Source organism: Puntigrus tetrazona, chromosome 24 (genome assembly GCF_018831695.1).
Source record: "Puntigrus tetrazona isolate hp1 chromosome 24, ASM1883169v1, whole genome shotgun sequence".
NCBI lineage: Eukaryota > Metazoa > Chordata > Actinopteri > Cypriniformes > Cyprinidae > Puntigrus > Puntigrus tetrazona.
The window spans coordinates 571,198-596,645 of record NC_056722.1 but is presented as its reverse complement, the minus strand read 5'-3'; the positions used below and the strand labels follow the sequence as shown (position 1 = coordinate 596,645).

Below are 25,448 nucleotides of genomic sequence, written 5' to 3'. Positions count from 1 at the left end.
TAATGAACCGAGACGATGCCATCACAATTGCATACTGAATTGCCTACGGAGATGTTCGTCTTTCCCAGCCCCACTCTGGATAAAGAACGAGGAACTATTATAGATTTTTGTAACACAGATTCACATTTTTTGCTAACCTCATATCTATTCCTGCAATTAACTGCTGTTTCCAGTGGCACCAAAACACTTTTCACCCAAATTATAATTGCGTAAAGTATACCATCAATTAGTAGAGTCTTGTTTTTCCACATTTTCTTACACAATGCCATGTTGTGACCTTCTACTACATGATTTGTTAAAGTGCTCCTAGTACTTCAGTAGGTATTTTTGCGTTGGTCTGAATGTTTTTTGATCTTGCATGCATATCAACCTGTCGTTGGGGAGTCCTAAAACCAAAACATAAACCCTTCGCTACCTGTAATTATAATACATTTTTATGCTTGCATCACATAACCAAGTCCGTGTGTATGATTTTCTAATGTTGTAAACTTGCTTGTTGACTCACCCGGTAGTACTGCGCTACAAATCACGTGAAACATGAGTCGAATTAAAAGAGCTCAAAAAAGCAGAGTTGTTTTAGCAAATTAGGTTTGCTTTTGTTAACAACTATTAGCTATGTTAAGTCTAGGTGGTACACTATGTTCTAAACCGATGGCAAGAGATTTAATTTAATAACCATAAATCATCATTAAATGTTGCCCCATTCACGTTCATCATTCATGTACAATTTCACTTTTCATTTTTCCCGTGAGGCCGGGTTGGATTTATGAGATACTCACAGCCATATAGACAGCGGCGTACACGCTGAGAGCCGCCTCTTTGGAAGGGAAGGTTTTGCGGGCTCGTAGGATGTCGTCCTCGTTGCCGGTGCAGGCTTCCTGATGGCTGATGTAGCGAAGAGCTTGCTGGCAACCCAGAGCTGTGTAGTTGGGTTTGCAAACTGTCAGAAAATGAGGGGCCAGGTTCCCCGTTACCACCTGACCAGCATTCACGAAGATGTCTGTGGTGAAAAGTCCAAACATGTATACACCTACGGAAAAGAAAACGGATGCAGATGAAAAAAACCCTTCGATAAACACTTCTTATATTTGATATTAAAATTCCCTGCCTACATTTGACATTAAAAGTATGTAATCCCTTAAAGAGAATCCATCAACATGGGGCTTAAAATATGTATTTGACAAACATGACCTGGAAAATTGGTTCAATTATTCAGCGGTCGCGCTTGGCCTGTTTATGTGGGCTCGGTTAGCACAGTGCGTACGAGAACCGAAATTTCCCACTTAAGCACATTAATGGGACGGATACAACTAAGACTAGGTGAGCTCCACAGTGGCACACATCTCACCGCTGAGCTGTGAGGACGCATTAGAGGAGCTAATGTTCTGAGCTGATGAGATAATAACCAAACCTCATAATTGAACAGAGTCTTTCTCATCGCTGCTCTGTAAACCAAACCATAATACCTCAATTAAAAGAGCTCAAACATTGGAAGTGCGTGTCATTCTCAAACTCTCAATTACTTTCCAATTTCAACTATATTTGATTCCAATTAATTTAATGTTATATAGTATATGTACCACTAGATCTAATAGACTGTATTGATTTTTTTACCTTCTCCAACCTCATCAACAAAAATCTTTACAAAACTCTTCAAGGTCAAAGAAAATAAGCTAGACTTTAGTAAACAGGGGCAACAGTTTAGTTGGCACACCAGATGAAAATCCTAAAGCAAATGAGAACGACTGAGCTCAAGGAAGCCCAAATCATGATGGACACATCACAAATTAGTCTTCTCCCTTCATAATATACCCTTCTGTTCTGAGGAGTTTTACAATGGTAGATATTAGCCAAGGAACAGGAAGTCATCATTGTTTCTTAAAGAGCTCCGTTTTTCTCCTTCACTCCTAAATGTCATGTTCTCTTTGTTTGGAACATCTTTTCAGCTCAACAGAATGACAGGCCTGACAAGGCTATTATTATAGCCATTGAAAGACTTCTATCAACAATAAGTCATTTTCATAACTGTTGGCAGACGTATTCAGACAACATTAACAAAGCCACGTTTAGCATGTTTCTCTCCGTAAATACAGCCACTCACAGGAACGCCTTGCGGAGTTGTTACGTGACACATAGCAAAACAAGTTTGGCAGATGGTTTGGAGGGAAAATATGGTCTTGTTTTACTAAGAGACTCAAGAATGCAAGTTGGGGTTGGCAGAAAAAGGCCATCTTATAATGTCACCGGCTGGCGTCACATCAATTCTGTTTTCTGTCACATTGGCTACATAACTTTGACGCTGACAGTCCCCAAACTGAAGCTAAATATGGCTTATTCGCACTTCCTCTCGCACAGTGATCTCAACAGCTGTGTGGACACCAAAGAAACATACTGTAGTCCGTAAATCTATATCAATTTCATTCTTTTGTATGTACCCAAGTTCATTTAGAAAGTTTCAAATGCTTCAGCTCCTGCCTATGAGTCTTTTTGAGTGGTTCATAAAAAGAATGGACTCAAAGGAATCATTTGTTAGTGAATCAGACAACACTGCTGCACTGTATGTCTTAGGTCCACTAACATTGAAAGAATGATTCTAATTAAACATATTAAACTTATTGCTTGAATGGACAAAATGACCAGCTGACAAATTCATTAAATACGTAGACATAAAATGATTCTAGATTAAATGATTTCAGAATTTTATTTGTACAATATCCTAATGTTATACATACATGTATACATGGTTTTGTGACATGGGCCGATCCAAAACTAGGGCTGCAACAACTAATCTTTAAAATCGATTATTATTGATAATGAAAATAAATCGACACCGATTCCGCATCCTTAAATAACGCATTTCTATGGACAAAATGGATCTATAATAGTGGACCAACTAATATCTGCTAACTAATCGATTATCAAAAATTATTGTTAGTTGCAGCCCTATTCGAAACGTAAATAAGTTTGCTTTAGTCTGGAAAATAATTTTTACAAAACATGGTTAAACGACCTGAAATGAAAATAAAAGAAAAGATTTTACCCAATTAAAAGAATAGTTCATTTAAAAAATGAAAATCCTGTCATCATTTACTCACTATCAAGTTGAGTGTTTTGTTTTTTAAATATCTTCCTCTGTGTTTGGCAGAACAAAGAAATTCATACAGGTTTGGAACGACTTGAGGGTGACTAAACGATGACAGGATTTTCATTTTTTTAATCTGTTTTATGAAAAGCCTTACTTCATTACCTTCATAATGATACTTCCAGCTCAAATTCAAATTGTTCCAGAATTCACCAGATTTAGCATTTCATTGATATAACTTAAAAGGAGGAACAGGAGCTATTTAATGATTCTGGCACAAACAAGCTTCTTTGAAGGTGTTTTCATTCACAATCATTTTTTACATGAAGAGTTGGCGTAAACTAATAGTTCTTCTCAGGCAGAGAGATAGGGAAACGTTACAGAAAAAGCCTGCCTGTGCTAACTGAGTGTGCACCATGACCCACAGCCATTTTCTAAATTTAATCTCTCCCGAAGAACATCGCAGCGTGAGTCATTATGCAAATAACACAAGCCAGTGACTCCAGGTCACGAAGCAACTGGTCTCATTTGATGCTTCTCAGTCGAGAAGCATCATAAAACCTCAAACAAAAACAGGAAGAAACATCATTCTTTCAAAATAATTTAAATTTCAAGTAGCCACCACTGGCTGGAAACATCCTTACGTTTGATTAAGGTTTGTAAAAGATAAAACTGTAAAAAAATAATAATAACTAGAACGAATTAATGAATTGTAAAATATAAATGATTTGTCACATTTGTACATTAGTAGAAGCAATAAGGAACTCTAGACTGTGCTGTAATGTTAATATATTTTTTACATACACATAATAGTGTATAAGAAGCTACATTTATTTGATTTACAGTGCAGTAATATTGTATTTTATAACAATTCAGTTTTCAACCATTCTCCTATCTTCAGTCATATGATTGTTCAGAAGTTATTCTAATACGCCGATTCGCTTGTTCTTATCATTATCAAAAATTGTGCTTCTTAATATTTTCGTGGAAACTGCTATTGCTTGCTTTATTAACCTTCCATGAATATAAATGTTTTAAAAAAACTGCGTTCATGTGAAAGAGATATTTTGCTACTTTGGATCGATTTAATGTGATTAATTGCTCAATAATCAGTTTGCAGTTACTATAATAAATTCTTACTGATCCTAAACTTTTGAACAGTAGCGTTTATATTTTATAACTCTCAAACCTTATTCCTTAAATGGTTCATCATTTACTCGCACTGATGTTTCAAACCTCTATGACTTTCCTAAGTTGCCAATGAAAGCCATTGAGAATTGAAATGGATTTTCAGGGAATAATTACTTCGATTTTATTCTTTTTCTGCATGTCTGGTATTCTTTTTTTTGTCCATGGAAGCCAAAATGGTTTGGAATGACATGGCCGTCAATGATCATACACACTTTTTTGGGTTAGCTGTACCTTTAGATTTAAAAAAAACAACAAAATAAAACTTGCAATATCTCTTTACAGATAAAAATGTAACTGTCTATACAATGCATAGTATGTCTAAGACAATGCTTTCAAAGTGCCAAGTGCTGTAAAAAAAAAAATAAAAAAATTTTCCTCTAGGCCACATTGACTGTTGCTGAGCAGTGACAGATGCTGTCAGTAAAGTAAAGGTGATCTTCTCAGTGCCCTGTAGGAGGCTTAAGAACAGTTCTGCTTATCTGATTTGTCTTTAAGACCGCTAATGCCATCAGATGTCCAACAATCCCGCAGCTTGGATGACTAGGTGCAGCAAACTGTGAAACTATGACTAAAGTACTGTACATTCTGCCGGAAAATGAGAGCGTCTGTGGGTGAATGGGAACCATTTAATGCAGAAATTAATCGGAGATGGAAGTGGATTTTCTCTGAGGATCAGGCTAATAATCCATGACTTTGCTGCTGCTTTATCTCACAAAAACATTAAAGCATTAGAGGGAGAAACCGAGTGAAAAGAGGAAAATATTAAACTGAGAAGTAAGGAAGAGAGACAGACAGACAGACAGACAGTGCAGATTACGTCTGGTCTTAAAATGTTAAACTGCATTAAGTGTATGTGACGTGGCCGGAGAGGCTTTACCATCGCCATGTTGTGGAGCATGTGAGGTTACGCAGCAAAAAACACATGTAGATCATACAGAAATACAGGCTGCGTTCCCAGTACTGAAGCACTGAAATTAATTGTTTTCTAAAACATTGCACTCGAAATTAATGTATTTAGCTGAAACCAAAAACAGAAAATAATACTTGTGTAATTAAACGGCCATCTGCAACACAAAGCTATGAAATCTGCAACGAAAAAATATATATATATATAAATAAACAAATTCACGTTTTACCACAGAGGTCCACAAGCATCCTTGTTTCTGAACAGAAGCTGATAAGTTTTAGCATTTTAGCAAATCAGTGCTGGTGACAAGGCTCGGGTGACGAGGCTAATTTCATTTCATCAAAGCTGACTAGCGAGGATGGATCATTTTGACGGACTTGATGAACCTGTGTTATCTTCTTCAGAGCATAAAAGGAAAACAAAAGCAGAAACGTTTCATGGAACCCTGCAAAAGCTCTGTGTTTTTCACATAAAAATGTGGAGTCACATAAAAACTGCTGGAGTTATCTGCTTTCGCTACAAATACAAATGTTTAATATGTAAAAAACATATTAAAAAAACATACTTTCTATGAACTATAATTTTGTAAACGACCTGTATTTAAGTTATTATTTCTTAATCAAAATGTCCCAAATGCAGTTTAATTGATATTAAAAAAGTTAAAGGGTTTTGCAAATAAACTTTATTTTATATAGTTAAGTTTTTATATATAACCCTTAAAGCAGTGGTTCCCAACCGGTGTGCCGCGCACTAAGGGGTGCCGTGAGATCTTTTGAGGGTGCCGCCAAAATTTCAAAAAAAAAAATTTATTAAGGCAGAATCAGTGTAAACAGTATTCTCATATCATCTAGGACTAGGTATAAGGTGTTGTTGCATGCAAACTCTCGAAATGAAACAAATAAATAAATAATAATAAAAAAGCTACGGAGATTTTAAATATCTATTTCCTTATAAGGGTGCCGAAACTTTTGAAAGACTTTCCAAGGGTGCCTCAAACAAGAAAAGGTTGGGAACCACTGCCTTAAAGGATCCTTACATGAAAATTGTGTCACATTTACTTGTCTGCATGCATTTTCAAACCTGCATTGCTTTTTTTCTTTACAGTATCATTCAAAACTTCTAAATTATTGTTCATTCATTATTTCAGTCATTCTGAATGAAGCCAGTTGAGTTCATCCAAGTCATCCTTTTTCATTATTATTATTATAAATAACTAATTATATTTCAGTCTGTTCCTCACACAATGTTTCTGCGAGCTTTCAAAAACTAGAAACATAAAATTCTTTTAAGATGCCGTTAAGATCTTTCTTTTCTATTTATTTATTTATCTATTTATGAATTTTTTGTTGTACAGAAGTCATAAGTAAATGAGGGCAACTTTTCAGATACCTTCCTTCACTGGTTATAACCCAAAATACAAGGGTTTTTGACACTAGTGCACTTACCACGGGTTGGCGCAACCTCTCCTTTTTTTGAGAGGAACAAAACACTTCCAACTAATTCTCACAGTTTAACTGTAAATTGAATGCCAGGGCTGAAAGCACAAGGTTCCATAAAATAAAGTGGAAAAGCCGTGACATACCGAGGAAACGGAAAGTCCTCCGCACTAATGGGTTGAGGTAACAGCAGTCCCCGGTCACGATGGTCTTCTCTCGACTGTCAAGGTCTTTCGATGTGTATTGTATCAAGAACAACACGGTTTCTGTCACGGTGATCTGAAACGGAGCAGAACATCACAAAATGTCAAACATCTCCAATAAAATTAAACCAATACGTTTTTACACTTCCTGAGGAAAATGTGAGTGGTGATTATTAGTGCAATAGCATATTATTAAATGGTTTCTTAACAGTCCAAGTAAAACTAGCCTACAGTCAAACATTTTTGATTTTAACTGGTATATATCCCAGGACAGCTCCCAAGAAGCTATGAGTGTGTGGAAAGCTCCAATTTTCAGTTGCCAACAAAAACAAAGGCTAAATAAAAAAAAGTTTAAAAATGACAACAAGCCTGAAACAGAAGCAAGATATTGATTAGTCCCTGGCTGCACTGTTAAAGCCTGCCAGTCTTGCCTCTGCAAATGACTGCTATAACAAATGTGTTGCGTTTTATTGTGCTGATGCTCATTATGAGAATGGCCGCTATTTCTATCCCATAAATCCAAATTAGAGTTCGTTCTGCCCTTATTTGCATCCATTAGTAGATGAAGTGTTGCAATATTGTTCTAGACAGAAGCCTTGCTTTGACTACAGGCCTTTTCACTCTATACGACTGAATAATTCAGTCAGTTAGACTGATATCATTAACTTTATTCTTCATTGCCTACGTGACCCTTGTTGCTTCATTAATAGAAAAATATTTTTTCGTGGGCACAGAAAAAAAAATAAATAAAAAAAAAAAAATAAAAATATATATATATATATATATTTATATAAATTATATTATATATATATATATATATATATAAATTTTTTTAAATTCATTTCTTTACGTAAAACTAAGAAAACAGTAACATTTATTAAAATCATTTTCATGTTTAAAACCAATTCATGAACATTTTCTTACTTTGTGCTGGTCTTATGACTAAAGAAAGTGTTTAAAAAAACCCTGCTCTGCCCATGAAACGACCTTTCTATTATGCTGATGTCATCAAGCCCATTTATCAAGGTTGTTTAATATCCTGCCACAATCAGAAAAAAAAAAAAAAAAAAAAAAAAATCGCATATAGTAACAGAGACTTCATCAAAGACTGAATCATCGCTTCGTTAAATCAAGTAAACCGGGCAAATTCGTGTCATCATTAAAAATGGATTTTAAATTCCATAACGATTTCAGGCATTTAAAGTAAGCTCTATCTGCAATAAAACTAATGAGACGTTTCTATCTCTTCTTCTCTGTTCACGAGTGCAGAGATCGGGGTTTGACTGAGGTAACGAGACCAGGATACGAACACACATGAGGAGCTTGAGGCTCTTCCTGATCTGTCAGAGTGATTTAAGAGCTTGTCCGGCTCCTCTAGGGTTTGCTTTTGGAGCTTATAGATGCAAGCAGGATCTTCTGCTTCCAAAAGCCGAGCGACTTAATCTCACATTCTCAAACTGCATAAACCTCCACATAAAAATCTGGGTAGAGAAGCGTAAGAGTTTGGTGGCCTCTTTGCCCCCCCTCCTTGCTTCAAAACAGTAGCACAACCGCTCAAGGCTTTACACACATACATACTGCAGAATCTAGGTTATGAGCATCCAGCAGAAGAGAAAATGATCAGAAAAGACAGGAAAAGTAGAAAAAAAAAAAAACATAGCCATTTGAGAAACACATCACTGCTTCTGTTTGATCTCTACATCCATAGGAAATAGATTTAAACCAGGGCTGTCAAACAAATTACTTACACAAGGTGTTGCTTAATCAGATTAATAACATATTACATCATAGCCTGTTTGCTGACCAAAACTAATTTAAGAGAATTTAAGATTTATCATAGTATATACGGACAACATAAACGTGTGTGCTTGCATTTTTCTATATGTTTAATGCAACAACCTCACAGGGGAGGTTAAAAAAATATAAACCTTCAAAATGAAAAAGGATATTCAACAGGTAAAACTGACTTGATTGTATCCATTAGGAATTTACTGGGTTATGAAAAATGGTTTCTATATGACAGGTACTTAGAGGGCTGAAAAATAAGAGAGCTTGGTGACGTCTGCTGAAAATGAATGCAGTTGAATAGATTCGATAAGAATACATTATGAAATCATTTTTTCTTTTCTTACAATGAATAATGAGATGAGGTCACGCATGCTAACTTTGTACCATTAGAGTCACCAAAGAAAACAAAAAAAACAACATGTTCTCTGTCTCTCATTGGTCAAGCAAACCGATAGCCCCGCCCCAAACTCTCATCACTGGTTGAGCCTGTCGTAAGGATTCTTTCATAGCAACTACTATTAGCTAACTAAAATGGTATGACTGCCAGAATAGCAACAGGAGGTGTAAAAGTAGGTTAACTAAATGAGCTTTAAACAGAGTGTTTGTACTGTCAGCTGTTAAGCACTAGATTACATTTTAAATGGCCCGTCACATGTACTGTACAATAAAACTTTTTCAACTGGTTAAAACCTGTTAACATTCTGAAACGGGTTCTTCCACACCAAACAGTTTATAGTACAGATGGTTTCAAGCACTTACGACCACAAAGAACTAATCTGCATCAGAATAATGAGGTTAAATCTTCAGGGTTAAGCTCCAAGCATGAGGTTACAGTCCTCCACTTGAGCGGGAATACCTCGACATTACACCTGTCTGTAGACCTCAAGAAGAGGAAGAAACAGCTGAACTAATTTCCTTGCTTTTTAGTTTTACATATACTTGCATAGCATCATATTCTCACGTTTCCGTAATAACGTCACTCCAATAAAAAATCACGACGTGTCGGACGAAGCTAATGCCCAACACTGGGCCAGTAAACTCAACCATTTCCAACCTAATGGGCTAAAACTCCATAAACACACACCAATTCAAGCATGAAGTCCTGATTACTCAGCCAGACATGAACATCTGTTGGTTTCTCACTGGTTTTTGGGCCCAGACGATCACTGTTGACAATGGAGTGATATTTGTTTGTATTGTGTTAATGAACAGCTATTTCATTCTCCTCGTGGCCCATTTTCTGTTGACAGAGTCTTTTTAGTCTGTTTCATGAAGCTCAGAGAAATGTGGAGGCCTTTTATATGAATGTACCGAATAAGGAGAATATACTAAAGCTGTGAAACTAAACTACACAGAGTCAAAAATCATTGATGTTCCTCGTTACATTTTTAAAAATCGCAATTTTTTTTTATACAGAAACCCTTTCAGCCAATGAATTCAGCATCATTAGTGGGAAGTGAAAAGACAAGAAGATTATAAATATATCAAGACCACAGAGACATAAACACGAGCGGTTTAAACACAACAGAACCTCAGCAATGGCATACTTGTTGAATAATCTCGGAAAACTGAGCAATAGGAACGATTTCTTGTAGCTTTGTCCCAGAAAAAGGAAATTAGTAACTGATACTAAATAGTATACAAGCATTTCTCACCTTTATCTAGAAGCTCACAAAAGAAAAAAAAAGTCAATTATTCGTAATAAAATATCACATTATCGCTTATTGTTTCATATATTTTATGAAGTGCGGGTCAGAATAAGTATTACATTTAATTTAAAACACATGACTGATGATAGAACGTTGTTTCACCCATATTTTTTTTTGAGAAAAGTTATCTGAAATGATAAATTAGACACTTCACTTGCATTTAAAATGTTTTTTATGTATAAAAAAAAATCACTATTGTTGTGGACACCAAAAGTCTTGTCTTTGAGCCCATATCCAATACACTTGGCCAAGAAAAAGACCTTTCTCTACGATCTATAAAATTCTACAACAGAGTGCTATTAGTTAAAACAACAATGCATCTTCATTACCAAGATGGCTGCCAAGTGAACTGACCTGCTTAAAGGGACTTTGTTTGTGGTAAGTACAGACAGAATCTCACACACATTACTCACACTGCAAAGATTTTGAAATTACTTGCTTATTTTGTAAACTTAAGTACTTTATTTATTGATGCTCACTTTGAAAGAAAGTCTGCCAGACAAAATACATTAAATATAATAAATGGGATTGATCTGTAAGTGGGATTACCTGTAAATCCTGCAGTAATTTACTGCATTTTGCTGATCTACGGTTACATAAATGGATTCTGAATTCTTGCACATTAATATAAACAGTCCACAACTGCTAAATGGATGCAGTTACATACGTGTTTGAAAGCATATCCACTGTGATTTGCCATGAAATTGTGTTTTCGATATTGGAAACGGTTGTTAAATCGTCCCTGATGGCAGTCACAGCTCAATTGTGAACTCTGCTTTGATATACAAGTGTACACTGAGATATAAAAGGAGTTGGAAAGCCTCAAAATCTGTAACAAGTTGATATGAAAGAAGATGATGATCTATCACATCTGACTGCATGTCAGAAGCAGACGGCTGTCATCTGTATCCGAGTTTGTAAGTGTAGCAGAAAAAACACCAATTCACCGGCTTCAAAGTCAGAGAGAAAGAGAGATCAAAAACAGTATACACTTCACTCAAAGAAATAAAGGTTATTCGGAGATTTTTTTTTAACGATACAAAGTCATTTTCATTGATAATTTTACCTTCTGCAATCGCAATTTATAACATATGATTAATGCACCATAATTGCAAAGAAATGAATACTGAAATGCACTGAACCTTGCAATGATGATAGATAGATAGATAGATAGATAGATAGATAGATAGATAGATAGATAGATAGATAGATAGACAGATAGATAGATAGATATAATAGAATTAAGACAGACCAATAGACAGACAGACAGACAGACAGACAGACAGACAGACAGACAGACAGACATAAGGGTTAAAAGACCAATAGGCATCACGCTACAGATCTCATTAGTTAACGCATTACCATTATCAATAAACAAAAGCTAGACTTGCTACAGACGTTATTAATCTTTGTTTATTAAAAAAGCGGTTTATAACACACAGTTTATATTTTGACGTGTTATTAAATATTTGAATTACCTAAGATTAATGAACGTTTTGAAGAACTTTTCCCTGGGAGTTTATTTGAACTAATTTATTAACTAATGTTAAATAATGAACCCCTAATGTAAACAGCGACAGAATAATAAAGAATTTGAAAATAAATAGCCTACTGGAGCTGAATTTAAAAGTATTTGGCTCTGTGAATGAAGGCCACTTTTGCGAATTCAAAAATCTGACTGGAAATTTAAATTTCTATTATAAACTGCCGTCAGAGAGTGAATGTGCGCTTTCATGCACACGTGTCTTCAACCCAGCTCACAAGGAGGTGTGATTTAACCAGTGCTCTTAAAATACATTCAACATTTTAAAGAATTTTTAATAGAGAATTATTTTCTGTATTTTAAAATGCCCACGATAACAATACCATGCATATTCATTCTCGTGATATAATCGCATGTCTAATATATATATGCACAGTCTAATATTATATATATATATATATATATATATATATATATATATATATATATATATATATATATATATATATATATATATATATATATATATATATATATATACACACACACACACACACAGTACATACAAAAGAAGAGCGAGAGAAAGAATAAAGAGAGGAATAAAAATACAGAATAACAAGCTGTTTGTGAATGAATTGCATAAAACTTTCATGAATACGTCTGAGTCATATTTCACTCCATTAAGGAAAGAAAAAAGAGAAATTTATTTGAGGCATATTTTGGGACTATCAATATATAATCCTTCAATAAATCATTAATGTGCACAAAATATATTATTCAAATCATGAACTATTTATCATAGTAGTATTTGCAATGCATTTGAGTGTAGACTGATTTAAAAGGAAAACATGTTCAGACAAGATTTTTTGCACAGTATGACAGCTGCAAAATCTAGTGCCTAATATGAAATAGTCAATGCACAAAAAAGGTAATAATACCAGGATTTCCCTTATTAAAATATTATCTCTTATGAAGAAGACATTTCTATTAAACTCACCTTAAACGACATCAAGCTGTAAAACTCTAATTGTAAGCTTTATTTCTATAAGTGAGTCCGAGAAATATGTGCATGCTTATATTAGCCTATTAGTTATAGTTATTAGTTGTGTGGTAATTGCTTTTTTGTCCTGTGTGACTTTACTGTGTCTTTATTACAGTGACAGTCCCCCTGGAGCAATCTGGGTTAAGTGTCTTGCTCAAGGGCACATGATAATAGGGGACGTCTCAATGAGTGTGCATGAGAATGTATTTGGTATTCAATAAAAGGTGTTTATATACAAGTGCGCTTGCGAGTTAAAATGACAGGTACGCTGCATCCTAAAGGAATAGTTCACCAAGAAATAATAGATCGCTGAAAGTATAATCACCCTCGGGCCATTCAAGATGCAAATGAGTTTGTTTCATCATTGCAACGGATTAGGAGAAATTTTATATTACATTACTTTCTCACCAATGGATCATCTGCAGTGAATGGGTGCCGTCAGAACGAGAGTCCAAACGGCTGATGAAAACATTACAGTAAACCACTTCACAAGACATCAAATGATAGACAGGAGTCGTGTGGATTACTGCGATGCTTTTATCAGCCGTTTAGGCTCTCATTCCGACGGCACCCATTCGCTTATTGGTGAGCTACATTTCTTCAAATCTGTTCTGATGAAGAAAGAAGCTAATTTACGTCGCATACGTCCCGAGGGTTCAACAAACGTTCGTTTTTTGGGTGAAGTATTCCTTTAATTTCAGCACAACTACTGACCCGGGCCTAACACTATCAAGCAAACCTGCTAAAGCCATCATGAAAAGTCATTAAATGTGAGCAAAACGATTATACTCAAAGTTTGCTCATTATAATTTCAAATGAAGAACGGGCTTTGTTGTGGTTTAGCACATTCGACAGTGATCATCAAATTCCATTCATTATCAGAAGATTTATCAGTATTAAATAGGATTTTACGTTGTAATCTGTTTTAAATGAAGATGTGATGGGAATACCAGTCTGCCTTATCCAAACGTCGACTGTCTACGCGTGATATCGCACAATCGCATCCAAATCCGGCAGCGAACCCATTATGTTGAGAGATTTCTTTAATCATTCGCTTTTGCCAGACTTTTCCCCTATAATCCGCACCTTAACACATCAATGTCATTTTTGCCAATATCAGCTCAAATTGAGCAATATCTCTGCGTGAAGCTCGTATCTTTACCGCAAGCCTTTCAGACTACAAATCACAGCGTGATGGTTTCAGTACGAGTCCGCCGTGGAGTTTATGAGCAGTACTTTGTGGAGATAGAGTTCATCTCTCTTTACGACAGCTTTGGTTGGGGTCACAGTGTTGCGACGTGGCAAGCGGATTGTTATTTTTTTCTGTCTAGAAAAACATGAGCCAATATCTGTCTGTGCCGCTCGGAAAGGTGTTGGGGAAAAAAAAAAAAACAACCCAGCTGCCATGTAGCAACACTCATAATCTGACAGCGCTGTAAATGAAAAAATGCATCTATTTGAGTCTGGAACCAGTCTAGGGGAATCACTAAAAATAAGTGTTCTATATTTAATTTTATTTCCTCCACTCATTTGTTTCTGCATTCAAACTATGAAACCATACCAGCCTAGCTAAACATAACACTACTGCCATGCTGCGGTGTAAGCTTAAAAAAAACACAATTAAACAGGAATGACCTTTCTGATTGACATATAAGGTGACAAACCATAACGTGTGGGAAACCTGCAGGAAAGGTTCAAAAAAAAAAAAAAAAAAAAAAAAACAGTAGTATTTGCAATGCACCTTGCAATGAGTTTAGACTGATTTAAGAAGAAAACATGTTCCGACATAATTCTTTTATAGCATGACAATAGCAGAATTTAGTGCCTAATATGAAATTTTCTAGTGTTTAATAATACAAGAATATATCAAATATTTACCAAATTCAACTCATATAGATAGATAGAGAGATAGAGAGATAGACAGATAGATAGATAGAGAGAGATAGATAGAGAGATAGACAGATAGATAGATAGAGAGAGATAGATAGAGAGATAGACAGATAGATAGATAGAGAGAGATAGAGAGATAGAGAGATAGATAGATAGATAGATAGATAGATAGAGAGAGAGAGAGAGAGAGAGAGAGAGAGACAGAGAGAGACAGATAGATAGATAGATAGATAGATAGATAGATAGATAGAGAGAGAGATAGATAGATAGAGAGATAGATAGAGAAATAGAGAGAGAGAGATAGATAGAGAGATAGAGAGATAGAGAGATAGAGAGATAGATAGATAGATAGATAGATAGAGAGAAGAGAAATAGAGAGAGAGAGACAGAGAGAGACAGAGATAGATAGATAGATAGATAGATAGAGAGAGAGATAGATAGAGAGATAGATAGATAGATAGAGAAATAGAGAGAGAGAGAGAGAGAGAGAGAGATAGATAGATAGATAGATAGAGAGATAGATAGATAGATAGATAGATAGATAGATAGATAGAGAACCTTTAACATCTGAAGAACCTTTCTGTTTCACAAACGTTTTTTTGCTCTTTAGATTATAAAAAGGTAGAAAATGTTAATGTTTCTTTGTGGATTCAAATGGTTCTTCTGTGGCGTCGATGTGAAGAACCTTTTAGGCACCTTTTAAGAATCTTTTTATTTTTAAGAGTGCATACAAAGGGAAAGGAACAAAAACTATCATTAAAAATGAAAATACTAAATGAAACTTGAAATTAAACTTTTAGTACACTTTACAAAACGCATGAGACAAACTGCGCAGCTATATTGAATGAATTTGGCTTACGCCCACCCCTGTCATTAATTATTTTTTTTAATATAAGCCATATTTTTATGGATGATAAGTAATTTTTATGGCAGGTGTAACCAAAATGACATTCGGCCCCTGGCTCAAGGACGGCATTTCAAGTAATAATAAATTGTCCACCGACTTCTAAAACTAAATAGACAAAAAATACAAATCTGCATGGTCTCACGCAATCTCTTGTATATTTACTAGAAGCGAACCAATGAAAATATTTCAAAATCGAAATGTCAGAACGCAATCAAATGCAACCCTGACACCCATAAATAATGAAACCAGAAGAGAACTAGGAGAGGTTCACATTTTAAGCATAAAACATCCTTTTATCTGCCGCCATTCATCTGTTAAACACATTAGCTGGATACAGAAGCACGCTATGAGCTGACAGAGCGGCAAAGGTCCAGCGTGGCGGCACTTCAGTTTGAGTCACTGCCACTGATGAAATAATGTGGGCTGGTGAACATTAAATTACAGACAGTGAGACGCGAGATGTCTATACTCACAGTTTGCCGTTTTCCTGCAGTTTTCAATGAACAAGTGTTATTCAACAACGATACAGATGTCATTGAATAGTGAAGCTATAATGAAGGCATTCGGTGTCGGGGCAGTGCCCGGTGTGATCTAACATCAAAGGATTCGTCTTCAGCTAGATATGAAGCGAGAGGGGGTTTTATGATATGCAGGTTTAATTTATGCGTGCACGGATAATGAAATCTCATTATGCTGATTTACCAGGATAGAACATGTGCGGTAAACATATTTGAATCTGTTTAATTATACAGTGCCGCATGCATGAAAATGAGCATTCTGTGCAACGGTTTAAGAAGTAACCTTAAAATTATAAATAAACGTACCAAATCAGCACAGTTGGAATGCACTGGAACGTGAAAGACGGTGAACAGCAGAGTCGACTAAAGGCAGTCATGACTCACACGCAGGTCTCATCTTAATGGATCCCGGTGTGCATTTTTTCTATACCTTAGAATTGCCGGCAGCAGGCAGCGCCGTTGCACATGTTACGAAAAATGCTTTTTTATGCAACCTCTCTCTTATGCATCTCTAGCTTGAATTGCTTTCATGCAATCACTCGCATGCTGCTCAATCAATCCCAGCACACGCTGAAGTGTTCTTACGCACACCTCTGAAAATCAAAGCAGAAATCAAGCTAAATCGCTCATCCAATCAAAATCTGAAACAAATATTGTATTAATTACGGCACTTAGCAAAAACTGCAAAAATAAGATCGACTAATCAGTGTCGGTCTATGGATGCTTCCATGCAATCGTTTCTCTGATCAATCAAAAGCAAGTTTGATTTTACTACATGCGATCATTCATCGTGAAAAAAATCATTCAACGTAAAAAAAAAAAAAAAAAATTAAAATGATGATATCGTACTCTAGCGATAAAATATCAAGTATAAATCAAGTTTCGCATCTTAAGTTTGATTTGCCCGCATGCAGTCGTTCATTTGATTATCTGTTAAAATTGAGTACGAAAATCAATATCTTAATATTAAAATCTCAAATCAGTATTAATATTAAATACATTCAATATCAAGTGATCGTATCGATCTGATAGCCTCTCGGGTAATTATTAGTTTATGAATTATTTAAAATAACAAATCACTGAAAATCAATATAAAAATTGCATGCAATTCATAACCTCATACTCCATTAAGGGAAATAAGCTATTAAGTGCCTAAACATAAATCAGTTACAAGTCTGATGTGCTTTCCAGTCAATTATCAATGCATCGACACTTAACAGCTAAATCAATATGAAATCAAATATAAATGAATATGAAATCACTTATCAGTCTGATCTGCCTTAATGCAATCATTATCAATAAATCAATAACTGTGAATGCACTTAAGACAAATCAACTGATCGCTTGTCAATCAACCAGTTATTATTTAAGAACCTCAAGTTCAAATGTATTTACATTTATTCATGCTCATTTGTCAACAGTAATCCTGTCTTATCGATAATAATCACGTATAAGCACGATCTGCTTTTATGAACTTTTCAATGACGATCAATAACATGTGATCAACAGCACCTAGAAATCGATAAAGCGACTGGCACAGGCACCGTCTTGAGTGACTCACCAGCAGCGTGGGGACTCCGGTGACCACCGCGTACAGCACGGCGGGCGGGATGGCGCTCGTGTCCTCGGGTCCGAGGTAGGGTTTCGTGTACGCGGTCTCGTAGCAGAAGAAGCCCTGCACGTGCACGTTGAACGTGTCCGTGTACTCGAAGTAATATGCCAGCATGACCGTCCCCGCCATGATCACCAGCTGGAAATAAAGCATGGTCGTCAGAGAGTGGGGCAGGAACATTTACCAACAATCCAGTGGAGAACCTCCAAACATCTGAGCTCTCGTTATAGTTCCCGCATCTCGCCGGGGTCCGACGCTCCGAGCGCACGCGAGGTTGGCACGCGAAGACGCACGCGCTCGCATGGCACAGCGCTCGAGCCGGAATGAGAGAGCGCGAGAGAGGAGAGCGCGATAAAGTGCCACCGCGCGCTCCTCACTACAGCCAGCTGATGATGAAGAGACACGTCAGGCGCCGTGCCCGCGCCCCACCACCATCATCATCATCATCATCATCATCCGCTCGGAGGTTTTAAAGAGAGGCGCTATTCCGTCAGTCACCAAATGTCACCTCGGCTCTATTAGCCCCAAACAACGGCAACAAATCTGCCGATTTATGTAAAATATACTAATTCAAAGACAATGCAATGAAAAAACAAAATCGAGCGATGATTTAAAGTTCATAAAAACTTCGACAGGTCATAATATAACGCACATACTAACACAAAACACCATCAGGTAGCTCATGTTAAAATGTAAACAAACATAATGGTTCGCGCAGGGAATTCTGGGAATGCTTATTTAAAGAAATTGATACTTTTTATCATACAAAATAAAATATTATATTATTTATATTATTATTTATATTATATTATATATATTCACAGACAGACGCACACTAATCTATGATACTTGCATTTATCATTTATTCATAATTCATAGCAAAAATAAATGTGAAATATATATATGTATGTGTGTATGTGTGTGTGTGTGTATGATTCCAAATTAAATAAAAATATTTAAATACAAAATTTAAAATAAAATCCAGAAAAACATTATCTATTTATCTATCTTTATTACATTAGTTAATTTTTTATTGGTTATTGATGTTTTTTATCTGGTGCTTTTAATCAATTACAAATTGTAATTAATGAATTACTAATGTAATTAATAACCAATAGCATTTAAATTTAAAATGTGTAATCATGCATATATTTTTATGCAACATAAATAAAGGCAGTATCATCAGTACAATTACAAGCACAATACCACAAAACCTGTTTTCTTCCCAAAAGTATGTCACATTGAACAACAGTGTGAAAAATAACATTAAAACCAAAGCCCAACACTAATCGTCTGCAGCACTGTTTAATTAAACCGTCTTTGACTTTATCTCAACCGCTTTGACACTTCCAGCTTTTTCAGTTATCAAATTCCTCTCATTTTAATCTATTAAAACAGCTGTGATTAGACTTAATATACCGGGATTAATTTTTCCCTGCGCCAAAAACATTAATAAAACTCGAGTGAGACATTGTGAGGAATCATCTGCCCTGCTGGAACCCCTCAGATGTTCGCATTACCCTCTCAGTGAATCAATTACAACGCTGGCATATGTGACAGGCTGAGGTGATAGAGCCGTACATCTGTTAAAAACTCGAGGAAAACTAATCATGATAATTGGCCAGCTGTTATTTACGTTACTGTGACAATCAGTATGTGTTTCCGCAGAGAGCAAACACAGAAGCTGGGCTGATAAATGTAGGTGTGGTTTCCACGATGGGAGAGGAGAGACTGTTCTTTATCTTAGCATTATCACTAATGATTCTTCGTTTCATTATTTTGGTCATTTTGTACAGATATTGGCTTCTGAAAACTATTTCTTTGAGTTGGGGAAAATGATTGATGATCTTGGGGATCTTGTTACTAACTAGGAGTGTGTTCTGAGCATGATGTATCACTGAACATGAAAAGCTTATTCTTGATTTTTACAGTTCAGAAACACCCTAAGGAATCAGCCGGCCTAGATTGAGTTACTAAACCCACAGACCAATAAATCAGAGTCCTAATAAAGATGTGTTAGAGTGCATCACTTCAGACTATAACAGAAAGAAAACAATATTACAAAGTAGTGTAACAAAATACACCTTAAAAGGCTGAGCGATGTTCGTAAAGCACTTAAAAGCATAAAACTTGTGCACATTTAATCACTGCTTCTATAAACAGCACCTACAGTATTAAAAGGCTAATGACGGAAAGCAACTTCAAAGCAACTTGCGAACTTTATCTTTCGCGCCACGCTTCATGAGAAATTCATGGCCTGTCTTCAATGTACTTGAGAAGATCTGAAGGGATTCTCTTTGCTTTTTTCCAAAATATTTGTGTCAGGCTCAGAAATATTGAAATAAATGCCACCCTACGAGAGGAGCAATACAATACAATATCTATGCAATGTTTAACCACTAATTTGTGCTTTATTTCTACTGCAGAATACAAATAAAGGGTCCGTCAAGTCTGTTACTAACCTTACATTACACTGCTAATCTTAAAATAGTGTACCGTTTTAAAGTGCCCCTATTATGAGTTATGAAAAGATTCATGATGTGCATGCAAGGTCAAAAAACACTTTCAATGTCTTATAACATGCACTTAATTTTACCTTATTTGTTCAATGACTCCAAAAGCGATTCATTTTTCCAAACCCATCCTGTGATTGGTCATTTAAAATACTGTTTGTGAGCTTTTAAAGCTCCAAAAGCCTCAAAGAATGAATTAGCATTTTCATTCAGAGACAGCAACTTTATACACTGTGCATTTTCCATAATAATCCATAACTTTAATATTGACAGGTCGGTTTTTAATGTATTAAAGTCATCAAATGATCCCATAATGCATGGGACAACCCCCAAAGGTTTTTGGCTTTTGATTGAACTCTTTTATGGAACTTTTAAAAGGATTCCAAGTATGATGTGCCGGTAGAAAAAAACTGTATGTTCTATATTTTTTGGAAAAAAGAAAACTGTGCTCGTAGCTAGGCCGCAGTGTCATCGTCAATATGAGAGTGGCTTGGATGAGATGGCATTCTGAAGTTGAAGCTCATTTATTGGATTCTTCCAGAAAGGGCTATTGGTAAACAGCCAGCAAGAGCAGTTAATTAGTGTTTGAGGGCCACCATACTTCCTCTAAATGAAATAGTTCAGCTACAAAGACTGCATGTTTGATTAACATCAATTAGAATATTCTGCCTGAAACATTAAACGTCTGAAACGGTCCCCATTAAAAGCAAAACACAGTGACGACTCCACAAAAATAGAAGAAAAGAGGTCAACTGGTTGCGTGTAGACGTCTGAACAAGAAAATAGTTTCCTTTTGATTAAAGGAATGATAAATCAAACTCATCAATGGTATTCTTATTTTAATCAGCAAATTTATTAATCTATTTAATTTTATCTGAAGGGACCGATGTTCTGTTCGTAACCAAGTGAAGATATAAGCAGGTCCGGCCTCTTCTGAGCCTGCAGAAGGAAGCTCGGTATCAAAGCCGACTACTATAGTATATGAATGTTTTAGGCAAGTATAAAGAATAAGAACCCTCTCTCTCCCCTTCTAATAGTTTGGCGTTGCTTGCTTAGCGGCTGTTCCATAACTTATTCATACAGCTCATGATTCTTTTAAATGACTCCGTGACTTTAAGACAGATGCTTCACAGAGCACTTTAATCATCCACTTTTTCCATATAAAGGCGTGGGTGTAATGAAGCATTAAACTCAATATTAATGCAGATCATTCAGGAAATAAGGCAGAGAGGAGGCAGGGCATTTCTACTGTACACATCCTTCTCTTACTCCCTCTCTGCCAGCAGTCTTCCTCTAAGCATTAACTCGCTTTTATGAATTTTACAGAAAAAGTCTCATTACCTGAAAGAGAGAACTTCCTTAGAGAAATCTGCCTCCTGTTTTAGGTTTTATGAGGCCACCCTTTTGCATATGATACAAAGGTATTTTATAGACAGGAAACTGAATGTAGCCTTTAATTTAACAGGACGTGTGTTATGTTAACAGGTTATTTTACATCGGATTTTGTGGTAAAGGCAAAGACCACTCTTTTGTCATCATGGTTTTTTTCCACCTTCTTTCTTCTGTGGAACATCATTTTTTGAAGAACGATGGTTATTAAACAGGGTCTCGTTCTATTATATCTGTCCCTGCTGTGGAAATTAAAATGCATATAGGTTTGTGAAAAACATTAGGGTGTGAAAATGTTGACAGAGTTTTCATTTCTGTGTGAACTACCCTTTTCGTGTCTCCTGGGAATCCGCTAAATGACAGCATATGTGCTACACCTCCAGAAACTGGTATTTTTCAGCATTTTGTGGAATCAGACTTTGCCAAGTCAAGCATTCTGCTCCGATCATTTTTTCGTTTGCCGTGTTTGTTAATTCTGAACAAAACAAATAATTAGGTAGTGTTGTTCGGTTTGGCAGAACGTGATCAGAGCTTCCACCTCCGAACAATAATTTAATCTACGGTTAAGAGAGTCGTATGTATGTTCTGGGAGCAGCAATGGCACATAAACCCGCGTATATCTTCTATCTAGACTTGAATTAATTAGACCGTTTGAAGAATATCATATGTGTGTCACTGCTAGACAACTGCATGAGAAATAAAGTAGAGCAAGCTGCTCGTTACTGCAAATTAAACCCAAAGACTTCATCAGGGCGCAGTCTTATGAGTTTATTTCAAAATAACGACAAACTGACTGTATAGCAATGGTGTAGGGTGTGAAGAGACATTTGAACAAAATGATTGCTAGAGGCAAATTAGTAGTTGCTGGTTATTGGTTGGGACACGTTATAGCATCCCTGTTAAATACTACACCCTTGAAAATCATAACAGGAAGGCGTACGGTTTTCTCCTCAAATATCAAATACGCAGAGGACATATAACAGATTAAGTTGATCGATTCATTTGATTAAAAGATGAAGTCGATCCAAATTTCATAAAAAGCTTATGGACATAATTATAATATCCATGTCAGATATTGTAGTCGTGATAGGTCGGTTTTTAAAGTATTAAAGTCATCAAATGATCCCATAATGCATTGGAGAACCACTAAAGATCCTATTGTCTTTTTTATGGCTTTTGATTGAACTCTTTTATGCAACTTTTAAAAGGATTCCAAGTATGATGTGTCGGTAGAAAATGTAATGTTCTATATTTTTTGGAAAAGTCTAAAAAAAAAAACATAAGAAATCTGTGCTCGTAGCTAGGCCGCAGTGTCATCGTCAATATGAGAGTGGCTTCGGATGAGATGGCATTCTGAAGCTCATATATTGGATTCTTATAGAAAAATAAATAAATGTGTTCCAAAGACGGGATCTGAATCAAAAGATTTATAAACAACATGCTATGAAGGTCTGATCTAGACCAAATTATTTGCTATATGATAAGTTCCGGTTTGAGTCAAAAGATTTATGAACCTGCTCCGAAGTCCCGTACTAAATCAAATTGTTTTCACAGCCCTGATCTGAATCTAATTATTCGAAAATATTCACGAACCTGCTCTGTGTTACGAACTAAATCATAGGATTCGCGATACACATTTGAAAGTCCCGATCTGAATCAAATGGCTCACAAACCCACTCCTGTTCTGAAGCGAAACATTTGCAACTTGCTTCGAAGTCCCGATCTGAAACGACTCATTCACAAACCCACACTGAAATCCCGATCTGAATCGATTGATTTGCAAAGAGGAAGATTGGCATTCTTGCAAATCCACCCCGACTCTTCCCGAGCTTCCGACGTCTAGTTTTACAATGCATAACCTCCTGTGCATATCATTTCCTGCATATTCCCACCCACGTGACGCTGTTTAACATCGTCAAAGGTACAAGGCATTAAGTAAATGCGAAATCTAATTCATAGTATGCATAACTTCTGAATAATGACTATGTAATTTCATCGCTTATCTCCATTGATGACAGTTTAATATTTAATGTAAATGTGTACTGTATGTCGACATGAAAACAGATCTTAAAATCATTACTTCATTCATTCGTACCACTCCAGGAAAAAGAGTTTGTAACCCTGTGACAGTTCAATCATCTCACACTATTTAAGTGAATGTTAAATTTATTAGTATGCATTGCAAATAATTGAGAATAATGTTGCATATTATTTAGTCTACAAAGAGTAATAATCAACGTGAACAGTGCAAATGGGAGAAGCAGATGAACCCAAACAGCTTAATGAGGCCAAAATTTATCTTTCAGCTCAACTGTGGACATATGTTTGAAACACTCCAGCAACTATATGTACTTACTCCACCGATGTATTAAATGTGCGTCCTTGAAAGTGTGCTTATTTCTAGCGTATTTACTTTTAACCTCTCAGCAAACATTAGTGGTATGATATTATGTTAAATACAGCTGTAATGAAAACGACGGTGGTTACATGCACATAATAGGGACACATAAGCGGTTGCTGGATATTGGTAAAGACGTGTCCCTAACATCCCTATTCATATTGATATACAAAATATAATGCGCAGATACTGTTGCCCAGCAGAAATCCACATTATGACGTTATCTCACACAAGTGAAGTGTTTTGAGTGCCAGCGGTGTATCATTAGTGTATTTGGGAAGAAATTATAGTCTGTCCACGCTACAGGCATCATTGGATGTTTGAAAGAAATCTTCAGTCGACTTCTCTTGACTTTTTAAAGCAACCACAGAAATAAAATATGAAGCCGTACTCTTTGCTTAATGGTGCCACACTACTGCAGAAAGGAAGTGCCACCTAGTGGCCTAGAGAATAAAAACAACCTTGCCACTCACTATACAACAAGGACAGAAATATAAAAGTGCATTATGAAAGCCTTATATAACATGCATGCATGCAAAAGAAGAACAAGTGCAATAATTAAAACTATAATATATCTTTAATACCTTTGCAAGCACAAAAACAACATAAAACAAGTGGCACCCAGAAGAGAAATGCTATCAAGCACTCTTCCTTCTTAGGACTGTTATTTAAAACCAGAGCCCTGTGCGATCTCATCACCGGACAGATCTCAACAAGGCATTTCGGAGCACTTGCAAATATTTGCAGACAGCCACGTCGCTGATTGCCGTGGCACAGCAAACAGCCGTTGCGTTCCCCGCGGCCCTGTGCCAGCCTCAGCCCTTCAGATTAATGAGGACGGGCCCACAGGGAGCGATGACCAAGCATTTCATTACAGGCTAACAACAAAAGCTAATTCAGCACAGTCTCTCATAACTGCGATCCCTTCGGACAGCAGTAAACACTGCCGCGTCGTGGAGGGAATTAAGTGGGGTTTTTTTGGAGGGGTCCACGCATGATATTGAGATCTCAAGAGGCCACCGACAAGCTTGGTCGGAAAACATCTTCGCGGACCTCTATCTTACGAAACGTAATTACAATTGATCAGGGTCTGCTGAGATTAAAGGAGATTTGGCAATAAGAATTAATCTGGAAGCAAGCGGCTAAAAGCAAAGATTCTAATGTTTTAATTGCTAACAGAAGAGCAGATAGATATACAGAAAAGTTTGGGGTTTAGAAATGCATTTAAAAAAAAAAAACAGTAATAATGCCAGATATTACAATTTAAAAGGGTTTCTATTGCAAAATATTTTTTTTCATGTTATGCAAAGCTGAAATATTTCTTCTTACTATTTCTCCTAATATTTTTTTGTCAAAACTGTGATCAATTTTTTTCCAGGA

General features: G+C 36.1%; 1 protein-coding gene across 2 annotated transcripts in view; it reads right to left on the bottom strand.

Annotated features, from left to right (window-relative positions):
• Positions 1 to 25,448, bottom strand: part of plppr5b (phospholipid phosphatase related 5b) — a 46,884-nt gene that overhangs the window by 16,524 nt on the left and 4,912 nt on the right. The window contains exons 3-5 of one of the 2 annotated variants that reach the window (XM_043225668.1): positions 17,718 to 17,906; positions 6,763 to 6,895; positions 780 to 1,030 (exon numbers count right to left, since the gene is read on the bottom strand). In XM_043225668.1, coding sequence (XP_043081603.1) covers positions 780 to 1,030; positions 6,763 to 6,895; positions 17,718 to 17,906 — 573 coding nt within the window. Of the gene's footprint in view, positions 1 to 779; positions 1,031 to 6,762; positions 6,896 to 17,717; positions 18,185 to 25,448 lie in introns of those variants that run through there. The other variant, XM_043225669.1, reaches the window with a different exon arrangement.